This window comes from Xenopus laevis, chromosome 4L (genome assembly GCF_017654675.1).
Source record: "Xenopus laevis strain J_2021 chromosome 4L, Xenopus_laevis_v10.1, whole genome shotgun sequence".
Lineage (NCBI taxonomy): Eukaryota > Metazoa > Chordata > Amphibia > Anura > Pipidae > Xenopus > Xenopus laevis.
In genome coordinates this window covers 27,153,545-27,177,576 of record NC_054377.1, presented here as the reverse complement: position 1 = coordinate 27,177,576, position 24,032 = coordinate 27,153,545, and the positions used below count along the sequence as shown (strand labels likewise).

At 40.9% G+C, this 24,032-nt stretch overlaps 1 protein-coding gene and 1 long non-coding RNA gene across 2 annotated transcripts; one reads left to right on the top strand and one right to left on the bottom strand.

Moving 5' to 3' along the window:
* Window positions 1-1,586: 1,586 nt before the first annotated feature.
* On the bottom strand, window positions 1,587-6,334 carry acta4.L (actin alpha 4 L homeolog). The gene is given in 7 exon segments (NM_001096730.1): window positions 1,587-1,804; window positions 2,207-2,388; window positions 2,477-2,668; window positions 3,118-3,279; window positions 3,388-3,712; window positions 4,655-4,802; window positions 6,297-6,334. Coding segments are annotated over 6 exon segments (1,134 nt in total). The 5' UTR covers window positions 4,784-4,802; window positions 6,297-6,334; the 3' UTR covers window positions 1,587-1,660.
* Window positions 6,335-18,822: 12,488 nt separating this feature from the next.
* On the top strand, window positions 18,823-21,210 carry LOC108713913. Its single transcript, XR_001935240.2, has 2 exons — window positions 18,823-19,341; window positions 20,970-21,210. It is a non-coding gene; the product is annotated as an uncharacterized LOC108713913 (long non-coding RNA).
* Window positions 21,211-24,032: the final 2,822 nt, after the last annotated feature.

Below are 24,032 nucleotides of genomic sequence, written 5' to 3'. Positions count from 1 at the left end.
CTTGTAACTTTGTTAAACATCTTTTCAAGACCAAGACTGTGCACATGCTCAGTGTGGTCTGGGATGCTTAGGGATCGTCATCAATTATCAAAACAGGGAAACAAACAAAGCTGTTGGAGTTCTGAAAAGCTGGGAAGTAAGGCGGGGGCTCCCCCTGCTGTTCAAAAGTATGATTGTTTCCCTGCTCAGCAGTTAGGGACCGTCTGACAATTCCTATCCACAGCAGTAAATTAAGGGAGAATTTCACTGCACACATTTTTTTAATTAAAGTATATTGGAGATAGGTTTCTTTTTCATTAAAGAAAGTAAAAACGGGATTTTATTTTTTTGCCTTTACATGCCCCTTAAGCGGCAGTAGAATATCCCTCTTATGAAATCTATACCCAGGGCTGTATTTACCATATAAGCCCACCCTAGGGCCCATGCCAAGGGGGGCAGCTTTAGGGGGTGGTTTCCAGGATGCCTATGTAGTTGCTATCCTCTAGAACATAATCCTGTTCCTGTGGTCCATTAAAAAACATTTAAATAACTTCCCCACCACATATGTCAGATTTACAGGCCTGTGGTTGTCAGGCTGAGACCATAATTTACAAAAACAGATACTCGCAGTGAGCGCTGACCGTCACATCCACACTGAAGACGGTAATATTGATAACAATGCTGCTTTATTGTAACATACAATGTGAGATCAATTTGACAGTGAGTGTGCAAAAACGTACGAGTTTCGTGCCTCTGTACTCGGCACTTCCTCAGCCATTACCGCTTCTTTACATTTGTGGAGACCATAATCCCCAAAATTTTTTTCTCTATTTTAATAGTGGGGTCATTTGAGTACTGGAGAACAAAACTGCACATTCAAAATGAGGCCTTAGTTGTGCTTTATAAATGGGAAGAATTTCCCTCTTCTATTATGAATCTTTACCCAGGCCTGTATTTACCATATATGCTCCAGCACAGGGCTCATGCCTAGGGTGGTAGCTTTAGGGGGTGGTTCAAGGGTGCCTGTATGGTTGCCATTCTCTAGAACAGGGATCCCTAACCTTTTGAACCCGTGAGCAACATTCAGAAGTAAAAGACCATTTGGTAACCCCTATGTGGATTGTCAACCTACATTAGGGCTCTGTTTGGCAGTGCACCTGGTTTTTATACAACCAAAACTTGTCTCCAAGCTTGGAATTTGAAAATAAGCAGCTGCTTTGAGGCCACTGGGAGCAACATCCAAGGGGTGGCAACATCCAGTGGTGGGCCCTGTGTATGTATGTGTGTGTATATATATATATATATATATATGTATATATATATATATGTTATGCCAGTGGTTGGCTGTGTAAATGACAACTCTTGGCACCATACTGCAGACTCCATAGACTTAGAATTTGTCACTGCCACATGAGGCGTCTTTTCTCATAAAATATAGAAAGTGAACTACTCACTGTTCTATTATCGGTTTTTGTATAACTGAAAGAACAAGGACAGTCAAATATGCTTTCTCACCATCTTATGTTAGAAAAAGAACAGAAGGCACCAGTCTCCAATTCCATTACTATACATTTTGCATAGAATATATAAAAAGAGCTGAGAGTTTTAATGTTTATAGCAAATTTATTTTTGTAATTTCGTACATATTTGTGACAATTGTACACAGAGCGATTGAACATAATTAGAAGCACTTTCTGTGCACAATTGAGGGGCCAGCCTCATCATATTCCTGCTTGGTGATCCACATCTGTTGGAAGGTAGAGAGAGAGGCAAGGATGGAGCCTCCAATCCATACAGAATATTTACGTTCTGGGGGAGCAATAATCTGAGGAGAAGAAAAAGCACACAGTTACAAAGTGTAAAAGGGATCAATGGACTCTTGAATCTCTTGATTCAATAACAAGGTGAGTCTATCCTACCATAGGTAGGCGTTATGAACAGGGCTCTCTTGCACCTTCAAGTCAATGTCTTAATGGCATGCAAGCTCGGAAACATTGCTGGGCTTACCTATGAGCTGCCCACCATTGGCCCCCAAATGTAGCACTGACTATTGTAGACAGGACTGTATTCAGTGCAAATGTGAAGCAATTTGTGCTCCATTCTAGGACTACAAAGATCCGAGCTTCCAGGTGCAATCCATGGAGCAAGGTGTCCACATTTTTGTAAATGAGACCTATGATTAACTCATATCAAAGTTTAATTTGATGTAGCCAATTCTCTTATTTACCTTGATCTTCATTGTGCTTGGAGCAAGGGCTGTGATTTCCTTCTGCATACGGTCAGCAATACCAGGGTACATGGTGGTACCACCAGACAAAACATTGTTGGCATAGAGATCCTTACGGATGTCAATGTCGCACTTCATGATGGAGTTGTAAGTGGTCTCATGGATACCTGCAGACTCCATACCTGGAAGAAAGAGCAATAAAGATAATATAATGATACCGTAACAATGGAATTTAATATCAAGTTAGTAATTCCACTGAAGAATACTTACCAATGAAGGATGGCTGGAAGAGTGTTTCTGGGCAACGGAATCTTTCATTTCCAATTGTAATGACCTGTCCGTCTGGGAGCTCATAGCTTTTCTCCAGAGATGAGGAAGAAGCTGCTGTTGCCATCTCATTCTCAAAGTCCAAAGCCACATAGGCAAGTTTCTCCTTAATGTCCCTCACAATCTCCCTTTCAGCTGGGCGGGGGGAAAATAATATAGTATGATGAGTTAAAAGGTAACTATAGTGTACACATTTATTACACAACAGATGTTATATTTTAAATAAGCACAACAGGGGCGTAACTACAGAGGACACAGACCCTGCGACTGCAGGGGGGGGCAGGAAGTATAGGGGCCCCATGAAACCCTGATTCGTATTTAATTTAAACAAATACTGGTAAAACAAGACAAAAAAATAATTTGCTGTTGGGCCCAACAATATCTAGTTACACCACTGAGCAAAACTGTATTGTGGACATGTATCCTTTGAACATCGTTCAATATTTTTTAGATAATCTCAGCTAATACTAGTTCTGAAGCCTTTTGGATAACTATATTTGTAGCTGCTACAAGAAGCTCTAATGCTATATTTCTAAAGGAGCATCTAAGTGTTTCATACAAAATGCATGATCAATGCTGCTCACCTGTGGTGACGAAAGAGTAGCCTCTCTCAGTCAGGATCTTCATGAGGTAATCAGTCAGGTCACGTCCAGCAAGGTCCAGACGCTGGATGGCATGGGGCAGAGCATAACCTTCATAAATTGGCACGTTGTGGGTCACACCATCTCCAGAGTCCAGGACAATACCTAGAATAGAGAGTGCATATTAATTTTACACAAAAGCGCCTCGGTATTTATAAAGGAGATAACTTGCTGCAATAAGCCTAATGAGCAATATAAGAAATCTGTTCTCACCAGTAGTACGTCCAGATGCATATAAGGACAGGACAGCCTGGATGGCTACATACATTGCTGGAACATTGAAGGTCTCAAACATAATCTGTGTCATTTTTTCACGGTTGGCCTTGGGGTTAAGAGGTGCCTCTGTGAGCAGGGTGGGGTGTTCTTCAGGGGCCACACGCAACTCATTGTAAAAGGTATGATGCCAGATCTTCTCCATGTCATCCCAGTTGGTGATGATACCATGCTCAATTGGGTACTTGAGGGTCAGGATACCCCTCTTGCTCTGGGCTTCATCCCCAACATAGGAATCTTTTTGGCCCATACCAACCATGACACCCTGAAAAGAAAAGTACAAAAAGGTTAAAGAAATGACTACATCTTGAAGAAGATCAACAGCTTGGTTGAACAAATGCAATTGATGACCAGTGTGCACTCTGAGAGGAGGTCAACTGATAACATAAGATGTTGCCCTCACCAGTGATCCAGTAAAAATACAGATAAGAAGGGTAGGTCCTCAGGATCCCCAGCAAAGACTAATCTGCTTAGAAGAATGAGCCAAAACCGTGTGCAAAAAGCTGCTACATTTTTACCCCTAAAGCCTTCTGTTTTGTGATTCTGACTCTTGAAACAATCTATTTAGCTGACTTATGCTATAGTGTTTCAGGAGTCTGAACCAGAAGTGCAGAACATAAAAGAATCAGATAATGGTGTGTGCAATAGCTAATGTATTTACAAATCACTGATTTAAAAAAATTGTATGTGCGGAGTTGCTTAAATTTAAATTTCAATAACATTACATGCTTCAGATTTAATGCTGTCATTGTGCAAAAGGTGGATCTATAAAATAGCATGATGATTGAATTGAATACAAAAGCAGAATATGGAACTTTGTTGCTTTCAAAGAACATTTCAATTGGAATGTAGAATTGATTCTGTATAATGAGGGAATATGTCAAGGGGCTGAATACTTTGACAAAAGCCTTCTGCATCTTACTTTGGATATGGAGAGTGCTTGTTTTAGGGCAGTTGTTCCATTTTTTATTTTGAAAGCTGAAATAGTGAATATTTTACTGCCTTTATGGAATCTATTATCCATAAAGCTTGGTATCTAGGGTTTTTCTGATCTTTGTGTAATTTGGATCATCATACCTTAAGGCTACTAAAAACGTTTAAACATTAAAAATTGTAGGAGTTTTTGCCATGTATTTAGCATGTTCTATTATTGAAAATAAATAAATAAAGGAAATCAGTGATAAATAAGAATAGTTTAAAGTCTTACCTGGTGACGAGGACGTCCCACAATGGAGGGGAAGACAGCACGGGGAGCGTCATCTCCGGCAAAGCCAGCTTTCACTAGCCCAGAACCGTTATCGCACACCAAAGCGGTAGTCTCATCGTCGTCACACATGTTTGAGGCTGGAGAGGGACTGTGAGTGAGAGAGAAATCAGTGAAAAGATTAGAATAATATGTTTTATGGCTGCTCTGTGTACACTGCCATCCTCTGCATCTGTCTGACTTTGCCAGCCCACCTGTCTCTCCCTAGGTCTCACTTTTTATTTCTCAGCTGTTCCTCTCTGTCACTAATTTCAGCTGTCTCTGGCTCCTCTAGGAAATGGATACATGGTTATCTGATAAGGGGGTTGCAAAAGGGCTGGGAAAGTAATTATGTGCAGTGGTGGCATGCTATAGGCTACATTATACTGCACAGACTGGATTAATATAGGCATTAATGAGACAGAAATGAGGTACCCCCTAATCTTATACTGCTCTGCAAAGAAAACACCAAGGTAAGTTCTATAGGGGTCTGAGCAAAAATAATCTGCTTTAGAGGGTTTTGAAAATATAATAATAATAATACATGCTCTATGGACCTTGCAAAAGAGAAAAGCTAAGCATTCTCTGGACTCTAAAAACTGAATTATCTTCTGCAAGAGATAGACATTGACATGGAAATAGGGAAGAATAGAATACTACGCATGGATCATCTAACTAATTAGTGTGCAGGATTAGTAAAAACAGAGATTAGAACAGAAATTTGCAGGAAAGAAGTTATGTTGGTAGATGAAAAGCATGTTCTACTGGAGAATAGGAGGTTAGAGGTGCTCCTTGCTCACTATGCATACTAAGAATGGAACAAAGGAGCATGTTTGGAAGTGAAGGGATGCAAGAAGTTTAATATGATCTGGTGGGGAATGGGGTGCTCTGGTAGATGCAGGGGAAAATAGTCACTATTAAATATGAGAAGCAGTCACTGGAAGGGAATTAGTTGAGGAGAAGAGAAGAATATCATGGCAGGGAAAAAGTTAGTGATGTTAATAAAAGCACATTCTGGCAGGAGAGACGTTAGAGGGGAAGCTCACCTTAAAATGTACTTTCAGCTTAATATATCTATAATTATATTCTAAGATTATTTGTAGTTTGTCTTTTTATAATTAGCCATTATCCATTCTAGATATTATTTTGTTTATTTTTATAATTACCTGGTTGCTACGCTCCTATTTAACCGAGCAACCAGGCAGTGGATTGAATGACAGGAATTATTAGGAAAAATAACTGATTAGAAGAAAAGTAATGGAAAGTAACAAAAACAATAAGGCTGTGACTTCAATGTTCAACAGGTTTTCTGGTTGCAGGGGTCAGTAGCCAGATATCACTTTAAGTTAAAACATTGACTACTGGAAGACAATTTGAAAATTTTAGACCAATGGAGGAAAGGAGCAAAGTTGGTAGGAATGGGCCATTCCCCTGAAAGATAACTGGTTGAGCTACCCCTTTAAGCAATCTCATGCAGGAGAGAAGTATTTTTTGTATAGGGGGTCTGCAAGAGAAAATATAAGTACAAGATATTGTACAGGGCTATGGTGGAAGAAAAATTATTTTCAGCAAGCAAGGGGTTAAAGTGATATTATGCAGGCCTTACCTTTTGCTGCAGGGAGAGAGTAGGAGTAGCTGTGAGCTGGGGTGTGTTGCAGGCAGCTATGTATTTATACCCAGGATGGCCCTGTGGTGTTGCCCAGGGAAAGCCCCTCACTCAGTCAACTCCATATTTGGACAGAAGCCAGAACTGACTGGCCTTGTGAGGGTCCGAGCCGGGGACCGACTACTGAGTGACCAAATATAGTGGGCTTTCCCTCCCCTTCAACTAGTATACAGATACTACATACACATTGCTATTCCTGGATATAGAGCGGGACAGGCTTTACTTAGAAAGTGCTGTGTGTGTGTATATAGATAGAGAGCAGAAGAGAAAAAGATGTATAAATTTGGTATAAAGATGTAAATTACCCATAGACAGAATAATGCACATAATGACACTATAGAAGTGCCCATGCATGAAAATATATATTATTTAAATGAAACAGATGCATAATCAGAGTGGGGAGCTTCATATAGTATTATTGTATATAATGTAAAGTCATTACATTGCAGAGATAAAGGTCTAGTTATTAATGCTACAGAATTAAATTAAACTTGTTTCTGTTTTCTGTGCAGTTATGCAAATACATATTTATTTTGCTGTTAAAGAACTTCCCCTCCAAGCATCTTGTTGCAGAGGCAATTCCACAGCCAAGATGCAAATAACATTCAGCATTTCAGCTGTTGCAAAAATACATCAGTCTGGATCCTGAAAAAAGTGCATATTCCCGGAGTGAGAAAATAACCATCAGCTGTTACAGAACTGCACCTCCCAGAATCTCGCTTAACATTGCATATCCCAGGATAAATGTATCACTGCTTTAGCTTTTGCACAGCTACAACTCCCAGCATACTTTTTATAATTTGATATCCAAGGTGCAAATAATATTCAGTCGCAACATTCATCTGTTGCAGAACTACAATTCCCAGAGACAGAAATAGAAATGCATGCCCCTAGAGAAAATAACCTTTAGTGATTCAGCTGTTGCATATACTCCCAACCGCTGGAATGCTGATGTGCCCAAGCTTGGAACACCTATTACTTCTTACTAGTGGAAAATTAACAGGGGTTCTAGCAACAAAATAGCCACATGTAGGTGTAAGGACTCTTCTACATGAGCGTTCTTATCTGCGTTCCCCAGCAGTAGATCTTTTTATGGGTCCCAACTCAGGGTAGCATCAATGTAACCATGGGCAGCATATCCTCCATTTGCCATGGCCCTTAAGGTGGCCATAGACGCAGAGATCCACTCGTTTGGCGAATATCGTCAATCGAGCAGATCTCTCCCCGATATCCCCACATTGAAGTGGGCGATATTGGGCTGATCCGATCGTGGGCCCTAGGGCCCAACGATTGGATCATTATGGATCCGATACGGGCGGGCAGATCGCAGGACCGCATAAACGTACAGATGCGTTCCGACGGGATTTTTTAACTTAGACGAAAATAGGGACTGGATAGCCTTTCAAATTAACAGGGGTTCTAGCAAGAATTGTTTTATTGAAGCACTGCGGACCACAATGGTCCTTCCTCGGGTGCTCAAGTGTACGTGCACCTGAAGAAAGGACCGTTGTGGTCCGAAACATGTAGTGCTTCAATAAAACAATTCAGTTCAGACTACATTAAAGGGTCTCCAGTCCCTATTTTCGTCTATGATACTAAGTGGAGGTGGCTGCTCCAGCAACTGTCGATGAGCCTTAAAGACTGTTAGAATTTATAAACAAGTGGATCAACAAGGAATTCATTGCTTATTGGATTTTTTAACTTGCCCGATTGAGATCTGGCTGACTTTCGGCCAGATAACAATTGGGAAAGCCCGTCAGATGGCCCCACACACAGCCCAATAAGCTGCCGGTCTGTTGGCAGCTTTTATCGGCCCGTGTATGGGGGCATTAAGGGTGGTGTTCATATACCTCTAATCTTACAAGACATTTTTTTTCAAGAGAGGTATGTGGATTCAAGATGGTGTAGGTATATGAGAAGAATTTTTTTTTTACTGAGGACAACTAATTCCACCACCACTAAGGGCAGTGGAGATTTGTCGCCTGTGATTATTTGTGCATGACTGAGAGCAACAAATCTCCCAAAAATTCTTCAGAAAGAACTGAAATCAATGCCATGCATGGACTGTCGGATCATTTAGTGATCATGTGTCAAGATGCTCAGTAGCCCTTGTGTACATGAATAAGGATAAATGCTCATACAAGCCATAAAAAATTCTTTTTCTAGCCGAAAATTACAATGCTAGTAATTCCACCCACTGTGGCTACATCACTTATGTTTATGGCTAGTTTTGTATGCAGCGACGTACCTAGACTATTCCAGGCCACCACACACAAACATTTTTTGGGAGGGCCTGGCGCAACTGCTACCTGCCCAATCACCAGACCTCCCTCACATCACTTCATCTCTGCCTCTTCACAGTGTGGCTGGGCAGAAGAGATTTAGATGAAGAAGAGCCCCCTGTTCTCCGAACCTGCCCCCCCCCCACAACGCCGGGATCTGCTTCCTTTGTAGTTAGACCACTGTTTGAATGTGAATGAATGCAGCCATCAATACATACCATCATAAGAACTGACACTAAGCAGCAGTCGCATATGTTTTAATGGTTGTCAAACAGGCAAACAAAGAAATTGGCTTTACTTATATATAATAATTGATACACAATAAATAAAGTTTCTTAACATATGTATTTTTAGTTCCATAGTGAGAAGTGATTTTGTATATAGCTGTGTGTTAACTGCTAAAAAACTTGATGCAAACTAAGTAGATTTAAAGGGCCAGTGTGTAGTCATGTTTGAATTTAGAGTAGGGTAGAGAGGAGATTTGTCATAAGTGGTACAGGTATGGGACCTGTTATCCAGAATGCTTGGGACCTGAGGTTTTCCTGATAACGGATCTTTCCGTAATTTTGACCTTCATGTCTTGTTTCTACTACAAATTCATTTAAACATTAAATATACCCAATAGGCTGGTTTTGCTTCCAATAAGGATTAATTATATTTTAGTTTGGATCAAGTACTAAGTACTGTTTTATTATTACAGAGAAAAAGGAAATCATTTCAAAACATTTTGAATTTGGATAAAATGGAGTCAACGGGAGACAGACAGAAGTTTTCTGGATAACGGGTTACCAGATAACGGATCCCATGCCTGTCATTTACAGTGAACCTGGAGAGAGGCACCACTGCCATGAGGCATTGAGAAACTCAGGCTGCATATTACCAGAGGTAGCAAAAAATGCAGAAATTCAGATTTTAAAATCCAAATTTTGGCTCTGCTAGTGCACAGAGCACATGGGTGATGAAAGGAGGAAGCAGCATCCTAAGAACACCCCTGACCCTGGATGCAAAATTGCATACCTCCCAACATTTTGGAAGTAAAAAGAGGGACAAAAAGTTTTTTTCCACACTTAGCACAGCAATTTTTTCTTTGACCACACCCCTTTCTGTGGCCACACTCCCTAATTACCATGTTTGTTTTACAAAATTTGGCAGGTTATGAAAGTTTGAAAATATTTCTCCTTATCTAAACTGTGTTTTTGTGTCTCAAAATTGTTACAAAGTATCTTATTTGCACCTGTTAGCTGTTCTGGGCTCTCTGCTAAAAGCCAATTAAGTGAGAAACTTTGTTTCTTTTTCTGGCTGTTCAGTGCATAGAAAAGAGGGACTTTCCAGTACAAATGAGGGACTGCGGGTTGAGCTGTCAAAAGAGGGACTGTCCCTCCGAAAAAGGGACAGTTGGGAGGTATGAAATTGCACCCCTCTGAGCTTATTCAAGAAGTACTTGGTACCAGGGTCTTTCTGTACTTTACTCCCTGTCCCAGATTAAGAAGTTGGGGAAAAGAGCAAAGGTGCCGGTGGGCAAAAGGCAGCCTATATTCATGGGGCAGATGCAGATCTTTGCAATTAATTTTGCCTTCTACTTGCCTTAAACCACTTCCCATTTACATGATTTGTTTGTGCAGCACTTGGCATTATTGTGCTTTGCTTTGCCTGGACACATTTTTTGTGCTAATTGTCAGTGTTCACTCTGATATAATTTGACATAAGCAGTCTTGAGCTATACTGTCCTGTACTGCAGCAGGCAGATACTGTACGACAAAAATAGCAGTTAGGCAGGCACCAATCCGGAACTTCCAACAGAAATAGAATCCAAGAGCCAAAAATTGAATATAAAAATATGATACTTTATTTTACACTACATCTAAAAGAATAATGCCTGACGCATTTCGTGCCACGCAGGGACATTTAATCATAGGCTATGATTAAGTGTCCCTTCGAGACACGAAACGCGTCGATCTGTCGGCAGCTTTTATCGGCCAGTGTATGGCCAGCTTAAGGGAAAGAAAAAAGAACAGGAGTGTCAAATTTGCAACTTCACAACTAAAACTTCACACAACCCCCAACAGATTTCCTGCAGCTCAACGACAGCTGGAGGGCCACAGGTTGGACATCCCTAATGCAGAAACTAAATATAACTAACAACTGATAGTTTTATACTTGTTTATTTGCAGGGGACCAGTGCCATTTTGCGGTGGTCCATGTGTGTATATATATATATATATATATATATATATATATATATATATATATATATATATATATATATATAAAAACAAGGGAAAGTGTATCTGTCTTAAATATATTGATAATGGGTTGAGTGCAGAGGACCTCTTGTATTTGTCTATATATATATATATATAGAGAGAGAGAGAGAGAGAGAGAGAGAGAGAGAGAGCTTTTATACGTTTTTTGTCTCTCTCCCCAGCATGCCAACAGAAATTTGCAGCAAACTCAGATGGCCCTCTCCTACTGGATCTACATTCAAGAGGTTCAGTATGATTTTGGCAGGCATTTGGCCCTAGTGTTTGTGTAATTGAACCATCTAGAGAGCACTTGATACATTACTTTTTTTGGGGCACAGTTATGGTTTTATTCAAGGCAATGTCACCTGGCAGGGAAAACAGGCTAGACAATGGTGTGTTTGTGTGTGTGTGGGGGGGGCGTCAGGACTTACAAAAGGGTGGGGCTGTGATTCTGAAGGTGTGGATTGGGCAGAAATTGGGTAGGAAGGGTTAAGGTGGCCATAGATACACCGATAATCAGGGTCGGATAGGGCCGAAAGGACGCAGGGAAAAAACCCGGTGGGCCCCGTCCCTCGGCTTCCCCGATTGGCCGGGCATAAAAGAAAAATATGTGCAGCATGGCACACTGGATTTTCCACATGTCCACGGTGGGCCAGTGTTCACTCATACACGTGGGCACCAGAGTTCATGCATGCGTGCAGCAAACTGGCGTTCGCGTATACGCGTGGGGGGGCCCCGAGTTTGGAACTCAGTGGGCCCCCAATGGGACACTCCAACCCTGGGAAAGATACACTGGCACACAAGGTAAATTGCAGTGCAGGGTGACCCCTTGCTGTTTATTTGTGTGGACGTGCGACGTTTCGGGGCGAGCCTGTGCACCAGGTTATCTTCTAACAGAAGTGAGGAGTGTGCTCTGCTTCATCCTTGTTACAACTCCAACCCTGCCAATAATTTTCGTACAATATTCGGTGTGTATATGGTGGGAGACGAGCCGGCCGATGGGCAGAAGACTTGGATATCAGTTGGCTCATCGCTAGGCCAAGCTGGAAATTTTCGATCAGGCATCTTTGAAGGCACCCAAACATCTGCCATTGTCAGTGCTGAATCGTCAGTTACAGGTAGAATTCTATTGTTTCTACCTGTATATCTGACAATTCAGCTCTACACGTGTGTATTGAAACAAACAAGCTTTCTTGGAAAGATCTTTTGCAGGAAAAAGCATAAAGCATAATCTATGGCTACCTTTACAGAGCTATTGGGGGAGGGGAATGGAGAGAAGAGTTTGGGGAGGGTCAGGAGAGAAATAACTGGAGATTACGAATTTACTGGCAAGTACATTTTTGTTTAATTTGCAATTACAGTTTAGGGTTCAAGACAGGCAGACGGCACTTCTGGAAAAGGTTTATTGGGGTTGCTGCTGTGAATCCTAACGCGTTTCGGGAATAATTAATACCTATGATTAAGGGATTTATTCCCAAAACGCGTTAGGATTCACAGCAGCAACCCCAATAAACCTTTTCCAGAAGTGCCGTCTGCCTGTCTTGAGTCCTTTGAATGTTAGCAGTGTGGATACTGCTTGACAGAGCACCTGGACGAGTATATGCGGTGAGCAGTAGCGGTCTTTTACCTTTGTTTTCGATCTACAGCTTAGGGTTGCCACATTTTCTTGAAAAAAATACCAGCCTTCCTATATATTTATCTTTTTTCCCTATTAATAACATTGGGATCTTTTGTACCAGCCAGGCTGGTAAGATACCGGCCAGGTGGCAACCCTATTACAGCCTAAGGACCGAACTACAGGGGAGAATTTGATCAGATTTTGTGAACAACGCCATGTAACAGAATGAGATTTTGTTGGATCCCCATCGCTATAATGTAAAGTCGGATCAAAGGGTGTAATACCAATTCCTGCCACACTGCTATATAGTGTTGTGTAGGGTGTGGCCTCTTCCTCTTTGGGCTCCTGGTGTCTGTGCTGCTAGGTGTTTCCCATTAAGCCTGGGATCACCAAGGCCCCAGTAAAGCCATTTGCCCCAAAGGGACCTGTACCTTTGGTGATTAAGTCAGGGACCAGGCAACCCTGTGAACGAGGTTAGCTATCATTAGGGCAGTTCTTTAATAGACTCTCTAGGAGAGTGAAATAGTCAGCTTTATATAGCATGAGCAGCTGTGTGCTCCATCAAGGATAGTAGCAGGGATTAGATTCCCACGGCTTCTTGTTTGCCTTTAGTGCAGGGACTCAGTGGATAGGGTGTTAGGCTTTAGACTCCGTCTCCCTAATTACTCCACTGGTGATCCCGATCCCCACAGAGGTATATCTGTCTTCTGGGAATTGATGTACACTTGACTACTATGCCTTATGGGAGTGACAGTCTTCATTGTGCTGTATCATCTTCTGCTATCCTCCCTCCTCTGTGATATGCTACACCTGCATCATCTCCTGTGTGAGTAAACCTGTGATCATTGCTTATGCTAATAAACCATCCACTTTGTTTGCATCAAGAACCTCCTGGTGTCCAATCAATCTATTTTTGTATAAAGTAGCCTGTGTTATGTAGTTATGCTACATCTTAAAGGGATAGCTTCCGCCTGGTGAAGGCCCTGACCCTGTTGTGTAAGTCGCATGTAGCCAATGCTCTATCATACTAGTGGGTATTTGTCTAAATACAGCCAAATAGGTGCTACATGTGTCTACAGAATCTTCCTTCTCAGGAAGAAATTAATTCCTAACAACCATAAGCAATAATAGCCTGATACAGAAATTATAAAATTTGAATCTTTTTTTTTAATAAAGTATGTTTTACAATGGTGTTGCATAGTTAAGAACAAGCTTTATAAATGCAAAGACATTTATATATGTGAGTGTTTTATAAATCTTTTATAGGAATTTCTATTGCATGAGGCAAGCAATGACTACAGGTTTTGACCCTGCCAGGAACAAGACCTTTCACTTGTAAGGATTATTCTCACCAATCCTTTAAAAAATCACTACAGTATGGGACACAGGAGAGGGACCACTTTGAGCCTAATGCTATATCTACCAGCTACACTGTGAGATAATCCGAGACTATTCCTGGTGTTCGGTTGAGCTGAAACTTCCCAAGAATGCAATAGGCCCAAACCCATTCCAACTGCTCCTATAAAAAAAAACTGTATGAGAATAATCACAGGGGTAGAGAGTACTCATTAAGATCACACAGAGTATTTTAACTGTGCAACTGGGAGAGTTATCACTTGCACTCTAATATGAGTGTGCTACAGACACCTACCATGTGGGATTTCTTCATATAACACCACTCTAGCAGGTGATGAAATTAGCAACAATTATGCCTTATTTAGTGGCATTTTTGGTGCTAGTCTTTAGAAAGCCTTGAGAGTCAACTTACATAGCGGGGGTGCAACAATAAGTGATAATATTTATGCACAAGTGACCACAGGTTTAGGCAAGATCTCGCTGTTGAACAATTAATTATCACTGTCGATCTCACTGTAGTAAATGGATGTCTTGGTTCTAGGTGAGCAACCACAAAGCGAGAGTAATACAAAGCCAATTTGCTAAGATGGGAATGGAAGAACTTGCCTGGCCTTAACCCACCTGAACACATGGGATGAATAGGAATACAAGGACTGATCACTCAACATATGTGCTCAACCTCATCAGTGCTGCTGTGGTTGAATCCCACCAACAATGTTCCAAAGACTATTGGACAGCCTGTCCAGAAGAATAGATGCTTATAGTTGCAATACAAGGACCAACATTATATTAAAGGGGTGGTTCACCTTTAGGTTAACTTATAGTATATCACAGAATGGCCAGTTCTAAGGAGCATTTAAATTGGTCTTCATTATTTATATTTTATATATTTTTTTAATTACTTGCCTGCTTCTTCTGACTCTTTCCAGCCTTATCACTGACCTCCATCTAAAAACAAATGCTCTTTAAAATGTATTGGCCTCTCCTATTCATATTCCAGTCTCTTATTCAAATCAATGCATGGTTGTTTTGGTAATTTGGACTGAAATTGCAAACTGGAGAGCTGCTTAATAAAAAGCTAAATAACTCAAAAACCGCAAATAATAAAAGAGGAAAGCCAATTGCAAATTGTATCAGAATATCACTCTCTACATCATACTGAAAGTTAACACAAATGTGAAAAACCCCTTTAATTCCCTTGGTTTCAAAATGATGTGTTGGTCAAACTGGTCATATCAAAATTGCAGATTTCGGCCTAGTTGCAGAAGGGATGTTCATCAACAATAAGAGATTGGACACAGCAGGGACGTTCTACATGGCTCCAGACGTGAGAAACTCACTTCTTTTATACACTAAAAGGAATACATTTGCATTTGTAAATAAGGATTTTTTATAGTTTTGTTTAATGTACGTTACGTATGTTTATATATCAGTTAGATTAGTCTAACACAAGCTCTAATGTTGCAAGCCTCTGTTACTAAGGGTTATGTGAGAATGATGTACAAACTTTTTCCAGCAATGCTTCCCTAAGACTTGTAAATATCTAGCAAAAGATGTTTTTAATTTCATAGCTTCATCTGATGAGTGGATATGGCACAGGAGTGGATTGGTGGGCATTTGCCATTATTCTTAGCCAAATGGCCACTGGAAGAACTCCATTCAAGGATGGCTTGCCACTGATATACTTCATCCGATCATTGATTTTGCAGCGCCAATCTGAAAAAGCTGCTTTACGTGGTGGGTATGAGCATGTGCAGGTGATACGTTTGACATTTTAGTGGAGTGTAAATGTATTAATTAAATTAAGATGTTTGGGAACAGCCTGCATATAGTTATATTACACATCAACAGAGAAATTGCAGACATCCTCATCATACACTCAGGCTAAAGCTGGCCTTAGATGTGCAGATTATAGCCTATTGTCTGACGAATGATCAACCGTGACTTCCAACTTCCAACCTGCTACTAACCATTCAGATAAACAGGGTCGGACTGGGAGGCATGGGGCCCACCGGGGCTACTGCCCCAGGGCCCCCTCCAGCCGCCACTGCCGCTCCGGAGTGCTGAAGGGGGCTAGTGCGCATGCGCGCGGCGCCGCGTTTGTGCGCATGCGCAGCCATTCTATTCTACCGCGACCCCAAACAAAGTGGGGTCGCGCCGCCCCACTAAGTAGCGGATCTGGGCCGGCGGGGCCCACAAGAGCCCGGGGCCCACCGGGGTTTTTCCCGGTGTCCCGCCGGCCCAGTCCGACACTGCAGATAAATATAAAGTAGTAAAAAAACAAATCACACAATGCTCGTCCATTAATTAACAGGCAGCAATCTTACGAAACTTATGTTCAACAAATAGAATAAAGAATATGCCGTACAGTTTTGGTCTCCGGTGCTCAAACAGGACATTATTGAATTAAAGAGGGTACAAAGAAGGGAAACTAAGCTGGTAAAAGGTATGGAAAATCTTAGCTATGAGGAAAGACTGGCAAAATTGGGGACACTGGAGAAGAGGCGCTTAAGGGGTGATATGATAACTATGTATAAATAATTCCAGTTGACACAAGGTCATCCATTCCGATTAGAAGAAAAGAGGTTCCACAAAAATATGATACATTAGATAGCTTTAAGAAGGGGTTGAATGGTGATTAGCAAGTGAGGGAATACAGGGTTATGAAAGATAGCTCATAGTACAAGTTGATCCAGGGACTAGTCGATTGCCATTTTGGAGTCAGGAAGGAATTTCTTCCCCCCCTCTGAGGCTAATTGGAGAGGCTTTCAATGTTTTTTTTTTACCTTCCTCTTGATCAACTAACAGTTAGACAGGTGATAAGAGAGTTAAAAGGTTGAACTTGATGGACATGTGTCTTTTTTCATTACTATGTTACTGTATTATGTTACTATGTTAAATAGTAATGACAGTTTCCCATTGATATTGTCAGATAGGCAATACATGCAGAGATCTTAGCAGTAGCTGATATACAATTTTTAACCTGTACAATCAACTGAACGACCTATCGCCATGGTACGAAAAATGTTGGGACACTCCACGAACAATTTGAAAATCATATGAACCGTTGTTTCATACAATGGTATCTTTGCGTCTATAGCCCGCTTAACTCCTCCTTCCTACATACCAGATGTACTCACTGCTGACATACAAAGCAACAGCTTTTCCACAGACAATTTCTACTATTTGCTGTAGAAAAAGCCACTGTAATGTATGGTATTCCAATACCCAGAATCCAACAATCCAGGGAGCGTAGTCGATGTTGATACCAATTAGACAGTACAGTACAGAATCGGGAACCAGGAGTATAGTCAGGACACAGACCGGGGTCAAACCAAACAGAAACACAGTACAAAGTCAGGATATGAGAGAATGGTTAGGAACAGGCAAAGGTCGATACAGGCAGCAAACAATCAGAGGTCAGGAACAGGCAAGGGTCAAAGAACAGATAATCAGACACGAATCACACCCAAGAACTATCAGGAAATAGACCTACGTTGGGCAATTTGTCATCGTCCATTGCCACTTTAGCCCCTCCAACATTGGCCCTTCACTCCTCGTGCCCCTGCCACCAGGCCTCCCTACTTTGGGACCCCGTCATCGGCCTTCCCCTTCTATCCAATCAGAAATGCACTAATTCTAAGCAACTTTTCTATTGGCCTTCATTTTTTGTTTTGGACCACCATACCTTAAAGGGGTAGTTCACCTTTACGTTAAACATTAGTATGTTATAAAATGACTAATTCTATTGCCCTTTATTTTTTTATTTTTTTTTTATAGTTTTTGAATTATTTGCCTTCTTCTTCTGACTCTTTCCAGCTTTCAAAATGCTCTGTAAGGCTACAAATGTATTGTTAGTGCTTCTTTTTATTACTTGTCTTTCTATTCAGATCCTCTCCTATTCATAATCCAGACTTTTATTCAAATCAATGCATGGTTGCTACTTGCTAGTGTATTTTGTAGGGATGCACCAAATCCAGGTTTCGGTTTGGGATTCAGACGAGATTCAGTCGAATCCAGGAACTTGGCTGAATGGAATCTGAATCCAAAAAAAATCATGTGACTTTTCGTCACACAAACAAGGTAGTCAAAATTATTTTAACTGCGTACACAGTGCACGGTTCTTTTTCCTCCTTTTTTACCTGATTTGCATATGCAAATAAGGGTTTCCGATTCGGTTCAGGATCCCAAAGGATTCGGCTGAACTGTACAAAGGTTGTTAGTCACAATTTACTCCATCATTCCTATGCCATGGTATATACAGAGACTACTACACATACAAGAGGATTTCTAGGCCTCACTGGATAATTTAATCCGGGCTTTTTATTAAAGGGATTCTGTCTTGATTGTTATGATGCATTCTTTATTTCCAAATTGCACTGTTTACACTGCAAATAATTCACGCTACAATATAAAATGTCATGCCTGAACCAGCAAGTGTATTTTTTTTTTTAGTTGTAATATTCGTGTGTAGGCAGCCATCTCAGGTAATTTTGCCTCATCATGTGCTTTTAGAAAGAGCCTGCACTTTAGGATGGAACTGCTTTCTGGCAGGCTGTTGTTTCTCCGACTCAATGTAACTGAAAGTGTCTCAGTGGGACCTGGATTTTACTATTGAGTGCTGTTTTTAGATCTACCAGAGAGCTGTTTTCTTGTGTTAGGGACCTGTTATCTGGTCACCTTCCCATTGTTCTGCTGATCATGGGCTTCTCGGGGGAAAGGGAGGGGGTGCTATCACTCCAACTTGCAGTACAGCAATAAAGAGTGACTGGAGTTTATCAGAGCACAAGTAGGGTTGCCAACTTTTCTGGAAAAAAATACAGGCCTTCCTTTATGTTTATTTTTTTCCCCTATTAATAACATTGGGGTCAACCATCATTCTTACTGACAACCCTAAGCAAAAGTCACATGACTGGGGGCTCCTGGGACTCTCAAAATCTGTTTGCTCTTTGGATTTCACTGCTGGAGCAGCACTATTAACTGGTGCGTTTTGAAAAAAGAATTGTTCCATTGATGAACTTTGGAAACAATTATGTTATTATACATAAACCAAGAACTTGTCAGCCTGCACCCTGTGACTTAGTGTTGCCACTGCTGGCTACAGGGGGGCACAAGACAATATACAAAATGAATCCATAGTTACTACGAATTAACCATGTAATATGGTACGGCTAATGACCGACACGAAATTATAAATTAAAATGTGCATATTGTGGTACGAAATAGAACCACGCCCTCAAAACGAGTGTTCTCTCAGACAGGCGGCGAGCCCCTGTCACGTGATGAAGATGTTATAAAATCGAAAGCTACGGCCTACAGATTCATTCCAGTTCACCGTGTTAGAGTTGGAAGCTGCTGATCGCGCACGCATATTTCGCAACATGTCTTCTGCTCTGGCTCGTCTCGTCCGGCTCCCAAACCTGCTGCAGGCGCCTCTGAGCAGAGGGATTGCCTCAAATCCTGCCAAGAGCCCAGTGTCTGCCGGGGTGAGAGAAAATGACATTCATGTCATTCGTTGCGTTGGGTTTAAATCCGGGCAGACATGTTGGTGATGTAACGCGAGTCTGCAATGGCTAAATGGTGCCATCGTTTATAATATCATAATGTGTCCTTTTAGATTTGTCAATTTCATTTAATTCCCCTTGAAATGACTTTGGTATATACCGAGCGCTTATGTTATGGCCATTCAGCTGTTGCTGTTTAAACTCGTGGCAAAAAGGGCGATTGAGCGTTTTATCTCCCAAATGTCTTATAAATCTTTTGGATGGTGGATAATAACACCAAAACTCTTCCTTTTTCTAAGGTGTACTGGAAACAGGGAATGCTGGGAACTGTAGTTCAGTTATGAAGAAGTGGGTGTATTGCCCCTTTACTGTTTATTTTGGACTTTGACCAGACATGCTGTAGTTGACTACTGCTTGCTGGGATTTCTTTTTTTTTGGAGTCTCTTATGGTCAGGAGAGCTGTTTACAGGTATTGGACCTGTTATGCAGAATGCTCTGGAACTAGGGTTTTCTGGAAAGATGATTTTTGTGGATAACGGATTTATCCTTAATTTGGATCGTCATAACTTAAAGGAACAGTAATGTCAAAAAATAAGTTTTAAAGTAACGAAACTAAAATGCAGTGTTGCCCTGCACTGGTAAAATGGATAGGTTTGCTTCAGAAACATTACTATTGTTTATATAAATAAGCTGCTGTGTAGCAATGGGGGCAGCCATTCAAAGGAGAAAAGCCTCAGGTTACACAGCAGATAGCAAATAAGCTCTGTCTGTCTAATGGTGTTATCTGTTATCCATTATTTATCCTGTGCCATATAGCCTTTTTTCAATTTCCGCCATTGCTCCACAGCAGCTTGTTTATATGAACTATAGTAGTGTTTCTGAAGCAAACACATCCGTTTTACCAGTGCAGGGCAACAGTACATGATATTTTCATTACTCTAAAAAACATACATTTTTTGGTTTTACTGTTCCTTTAAAGGAGACTTCAACCATTTACCAATAAAAACCCTTTGCCTGCCCATTGCCAATCAAATCAAGTGGGAGCAATGATGATGGGTTTACTTATTTATTTTTGCTTGCCTTCATAGCTATTAACCCCCAGATGACAAAATACTCACAAAGCCAGTCAAATATCTATTTTTTTTGTCTATGTTCCTTTCTAACAAATTAACTCTTTGCCTTTATTTAGCGGTCATGTTTTCTTCTCGGTTCTGGTATTTCCCTTCTTCCTAGGTTTACCCTTATTGTCTTTGTCTTTAATGTGTACATGGTCCCTGTTTACAGTAGGACAGCCATTCCCATTCTCCGTCTCATAACTGACTGATACAGCTTTGGAAATAGCAGTGCCGTGTTGTATGCCATTCACATGGCGAGTTCTCACACTGGTTCAAACCAACCCTTTTGTTTTATTTTACTAGCTCAATTATGTATCAATCATACAAGTGGTTATAATTATTATAGCCTACCAGCAAAAGTTAATTTATATGGACCAAGGGAGGGTGAAATGTTTGGCTACTAAAAAAAAAAAAAAATCTGACGCCCCTAGAATGCTTATAAAAACAGAAGATATTTGTTTATTTTTACTAAACAGCCGTTGGACTTTTTTTCAGGAAGCTTTGATTGGTCTATCTTCCTTCGTGGTCTGCTCTCTGGTACCAGCTGGATGGGTTCTTTCCAATATGGAGACATATAAGAACAGAGACTAACCATGAAGTAATCTGCCTCTGCAACATTCCTCCTTCTGCTCCATAAGACTCCTGACACATGCAGCTCTGCTGGTCCTTAAAGCAAATGCTTGCCCTGCTGTAGCATTATCTGGCAGCCTGTTACATTAAACTGTTTACTTCAGTGCATTATTGTCTAATTGTATATTTTTTGAGGGGGCTAGATATTAATACACGGATGCCTTTTTGTACCTTTTACTAAACAGAGCTGGATGATTGATGGGTTGAGGCTAAAACTACTTTACTTACGGTTGGTACCATGTAAGGTGGCTAGGGCTGCCAGCATTTTCCCAGTTGTAGACAATGTCTGAATTTGTAGCCATTTATTTGGACAAACACCATATAGGGGGCCCTTATAAATAGGCATGTGGATGTTTGTGTACTGAAATGCTTTCTGAACTTCTCAAAATTGTGTTTTTTGTTTTTTTTCCCTCTCAAAGGAGTGTTTCTGTGAGTTCACACGTTTCTTTAACATGAATGTGCCAAATAGCATCCCTTAGCCCAGGGGTGTCTAAACTTTTTACAACGAGGGCCAGATTTGGGGAGGTGAAAATGTGTGGGGGCCGACCATTCAGCCTGACATTCTTTGATTCGAACCATTAAAGGAATACGGTCATGGGGAAAAAAATTTTTTTTTTTTCAAAATGAATCTGTTAATAGTGCTGCTCCATCAGAATTCTGCACTGAAATCCATTTCTCAAAAGAGCAAACAGATTTTCTTTTTTTATATTCAATTTTGAAATCTGACATTGGGCTAGACATATTGTCAATTTCCCAGCTGCCCCAAGTCATGTGACTGATAAACTTTAATCACTCTTTATTGCAAGTTGGAGTGATATCTCCCCCCACAGCAACAAAACAAAAGAACAATGGGAAGGTAACCAGATAGCAGCTCCCTAACACAAGATAACTGCCTGGTAGATCTAAGAACAACACTCAATAGTAAAAACCCATGTCCCACTGAGACACATTCAGTTACATTGAGAAGGAAAAACAGCAGCCTGCCAGAAAGCATTTCTTTCCTAAAGTGCAGGCACAAGTCACATGACCAGGGACAGCTGGGAAATTGACAAAATGTCTAGCCCCATGTCAGATTTCAAAATTGCATATAAAAAAAATCTATTTGCTCTTTTGAGAAATGGATTTCAGTGCAGAAGTCTGCTGGATCCAGGCAAAATGAAATGTGAAGCCACTATGGTATGTTAGTGCCCTACTGCACTGATCTCCTTCTGTCCCAATAGCCAGCCCCCCCCCCCCCCCCCCAGCATCCAGCCTCTGTAGTCTTGTAACTTTTATTTCAACTGTTCATTCTCTCTCCGTTAGACACTCACCTTTTGTAACTCCCCCTCCCTCCCAGAAACCATAGTTTTACAACTCTGGTCTCTGTTACACACAAGCTCCTCTCCTTCTGAGCTGCCAGCCCCCCTCCCTCCCAGAAACTAAAGGTGGACTCTGTGGCTTACTTCCCTGCTGCCGCACATTCATTTCTATGCGATAGTTAGACAGGCGTTAGATAAGCAGGATCAAGCTGCAGCAGCACATTCAATACTTGCGTGTCTCTGTGATCACATAGAAATGAATGTGCAGCAGCTGGGAAGTAAGTCACAGTCACTGAGTCCACCTTTAGTTTCTGGGAGGGAGGGGGGAGCTGGCAGTTCAGAAGGAGATGAGCTTGTGTGTAACGGAGACCGGAGTTGTAAAACTATCGAGGCGTGGGGTTTAGGAATTTGCTGCAGGCCAATTAAAAATAGATTGCGGGCTGTAGTTTGGACACCCCTGCCTTAGCCAGAAGCCTGTTATCCAGACCCTGATATCCAGAAAGCTCTGAATTAGAGAGAGTCCATACTTGGCAAATCTCTGTGTTTTTTTGGGGGTTTTTTCAAATTATTTAATCTTTCTCTGTAATAATAAAAAACTTGACACTGTACGTTATCATTACTAAACTGTATTAATCCATATTGGTGGCAAAACCGTCCTATTGGGTTTATTTAATGTTTAAGTGATTTTTTGTAGACTTAGAGGTGTTGTTTATCTTTAAATTAATTCATTAGTATGATGTAGTGAGATTCTGAGACAATTTGCAATTGGTTTTCATGTTTTGTTAGTTTTTTTGTTTAGCTTTTTATGCAGCAGCTTTCCAGTCTGCAGTTGCTGTAGTCCAAATTACCCTAGCAACCACACATTAATACTAACAAGTGACTATGAGAATATGAATAGGAGTGCCTGAAAAGATGAGTAATAAAAAATAGCAATAACTATAAATTTGAATCCTTGCAGAGGATTTGTTTTTAGATGGGGATCAGTTGAAAGAGTTGAAAGCAGTCAAATAATTCAAAAACTATAAAAAAAGAAAAAATCAAGGCCAATAGACGTTGCTTAGAATTAGCCATTCTATAACATACTAAAAAGTTAACTTAAAGGTGAACCACTCCTTTAAAGTATTATGGTCCAAATAACCGATGGATAACTCACACAGACTTTGTATAACGGACCTGATATCAAATGCCCAAAATAAGCTTCCCTTTTTTTCCTTTTCTCAGAGAGTTATGTCAAATGCATAATCGTTCGTACTTAAGTTTTAGTGCCTGGTTTAAGCAGGACTTGCTAGATATGATCCAGCAAGTTGTCATATTGTGCATACACGTCCCCCCCCCACAGAAATTGCAGACTATGGGTCAGCCTTAGTAGGTAAGGAAGGAGAAACATTTTGTTCAAACATATACTTCCTACGGAAGCTTTAGCATGTTCAAAGGGCCAATCTGCTTTGTGTTCCAGCTGCACTGGTATAGCAGTCACCTGTCGGTGCCATGTGGCAGTAGGCTGATGTTATGCTGATTATTTTCTTAAGCAATAAGCAAGACGTATCTGTAATGACTTTTTAGCCAAGAAGCAGATTGATTATTGCCCAAAATGGTCTCAAACAGTGTGTACAATTATTAAACTTGCCAT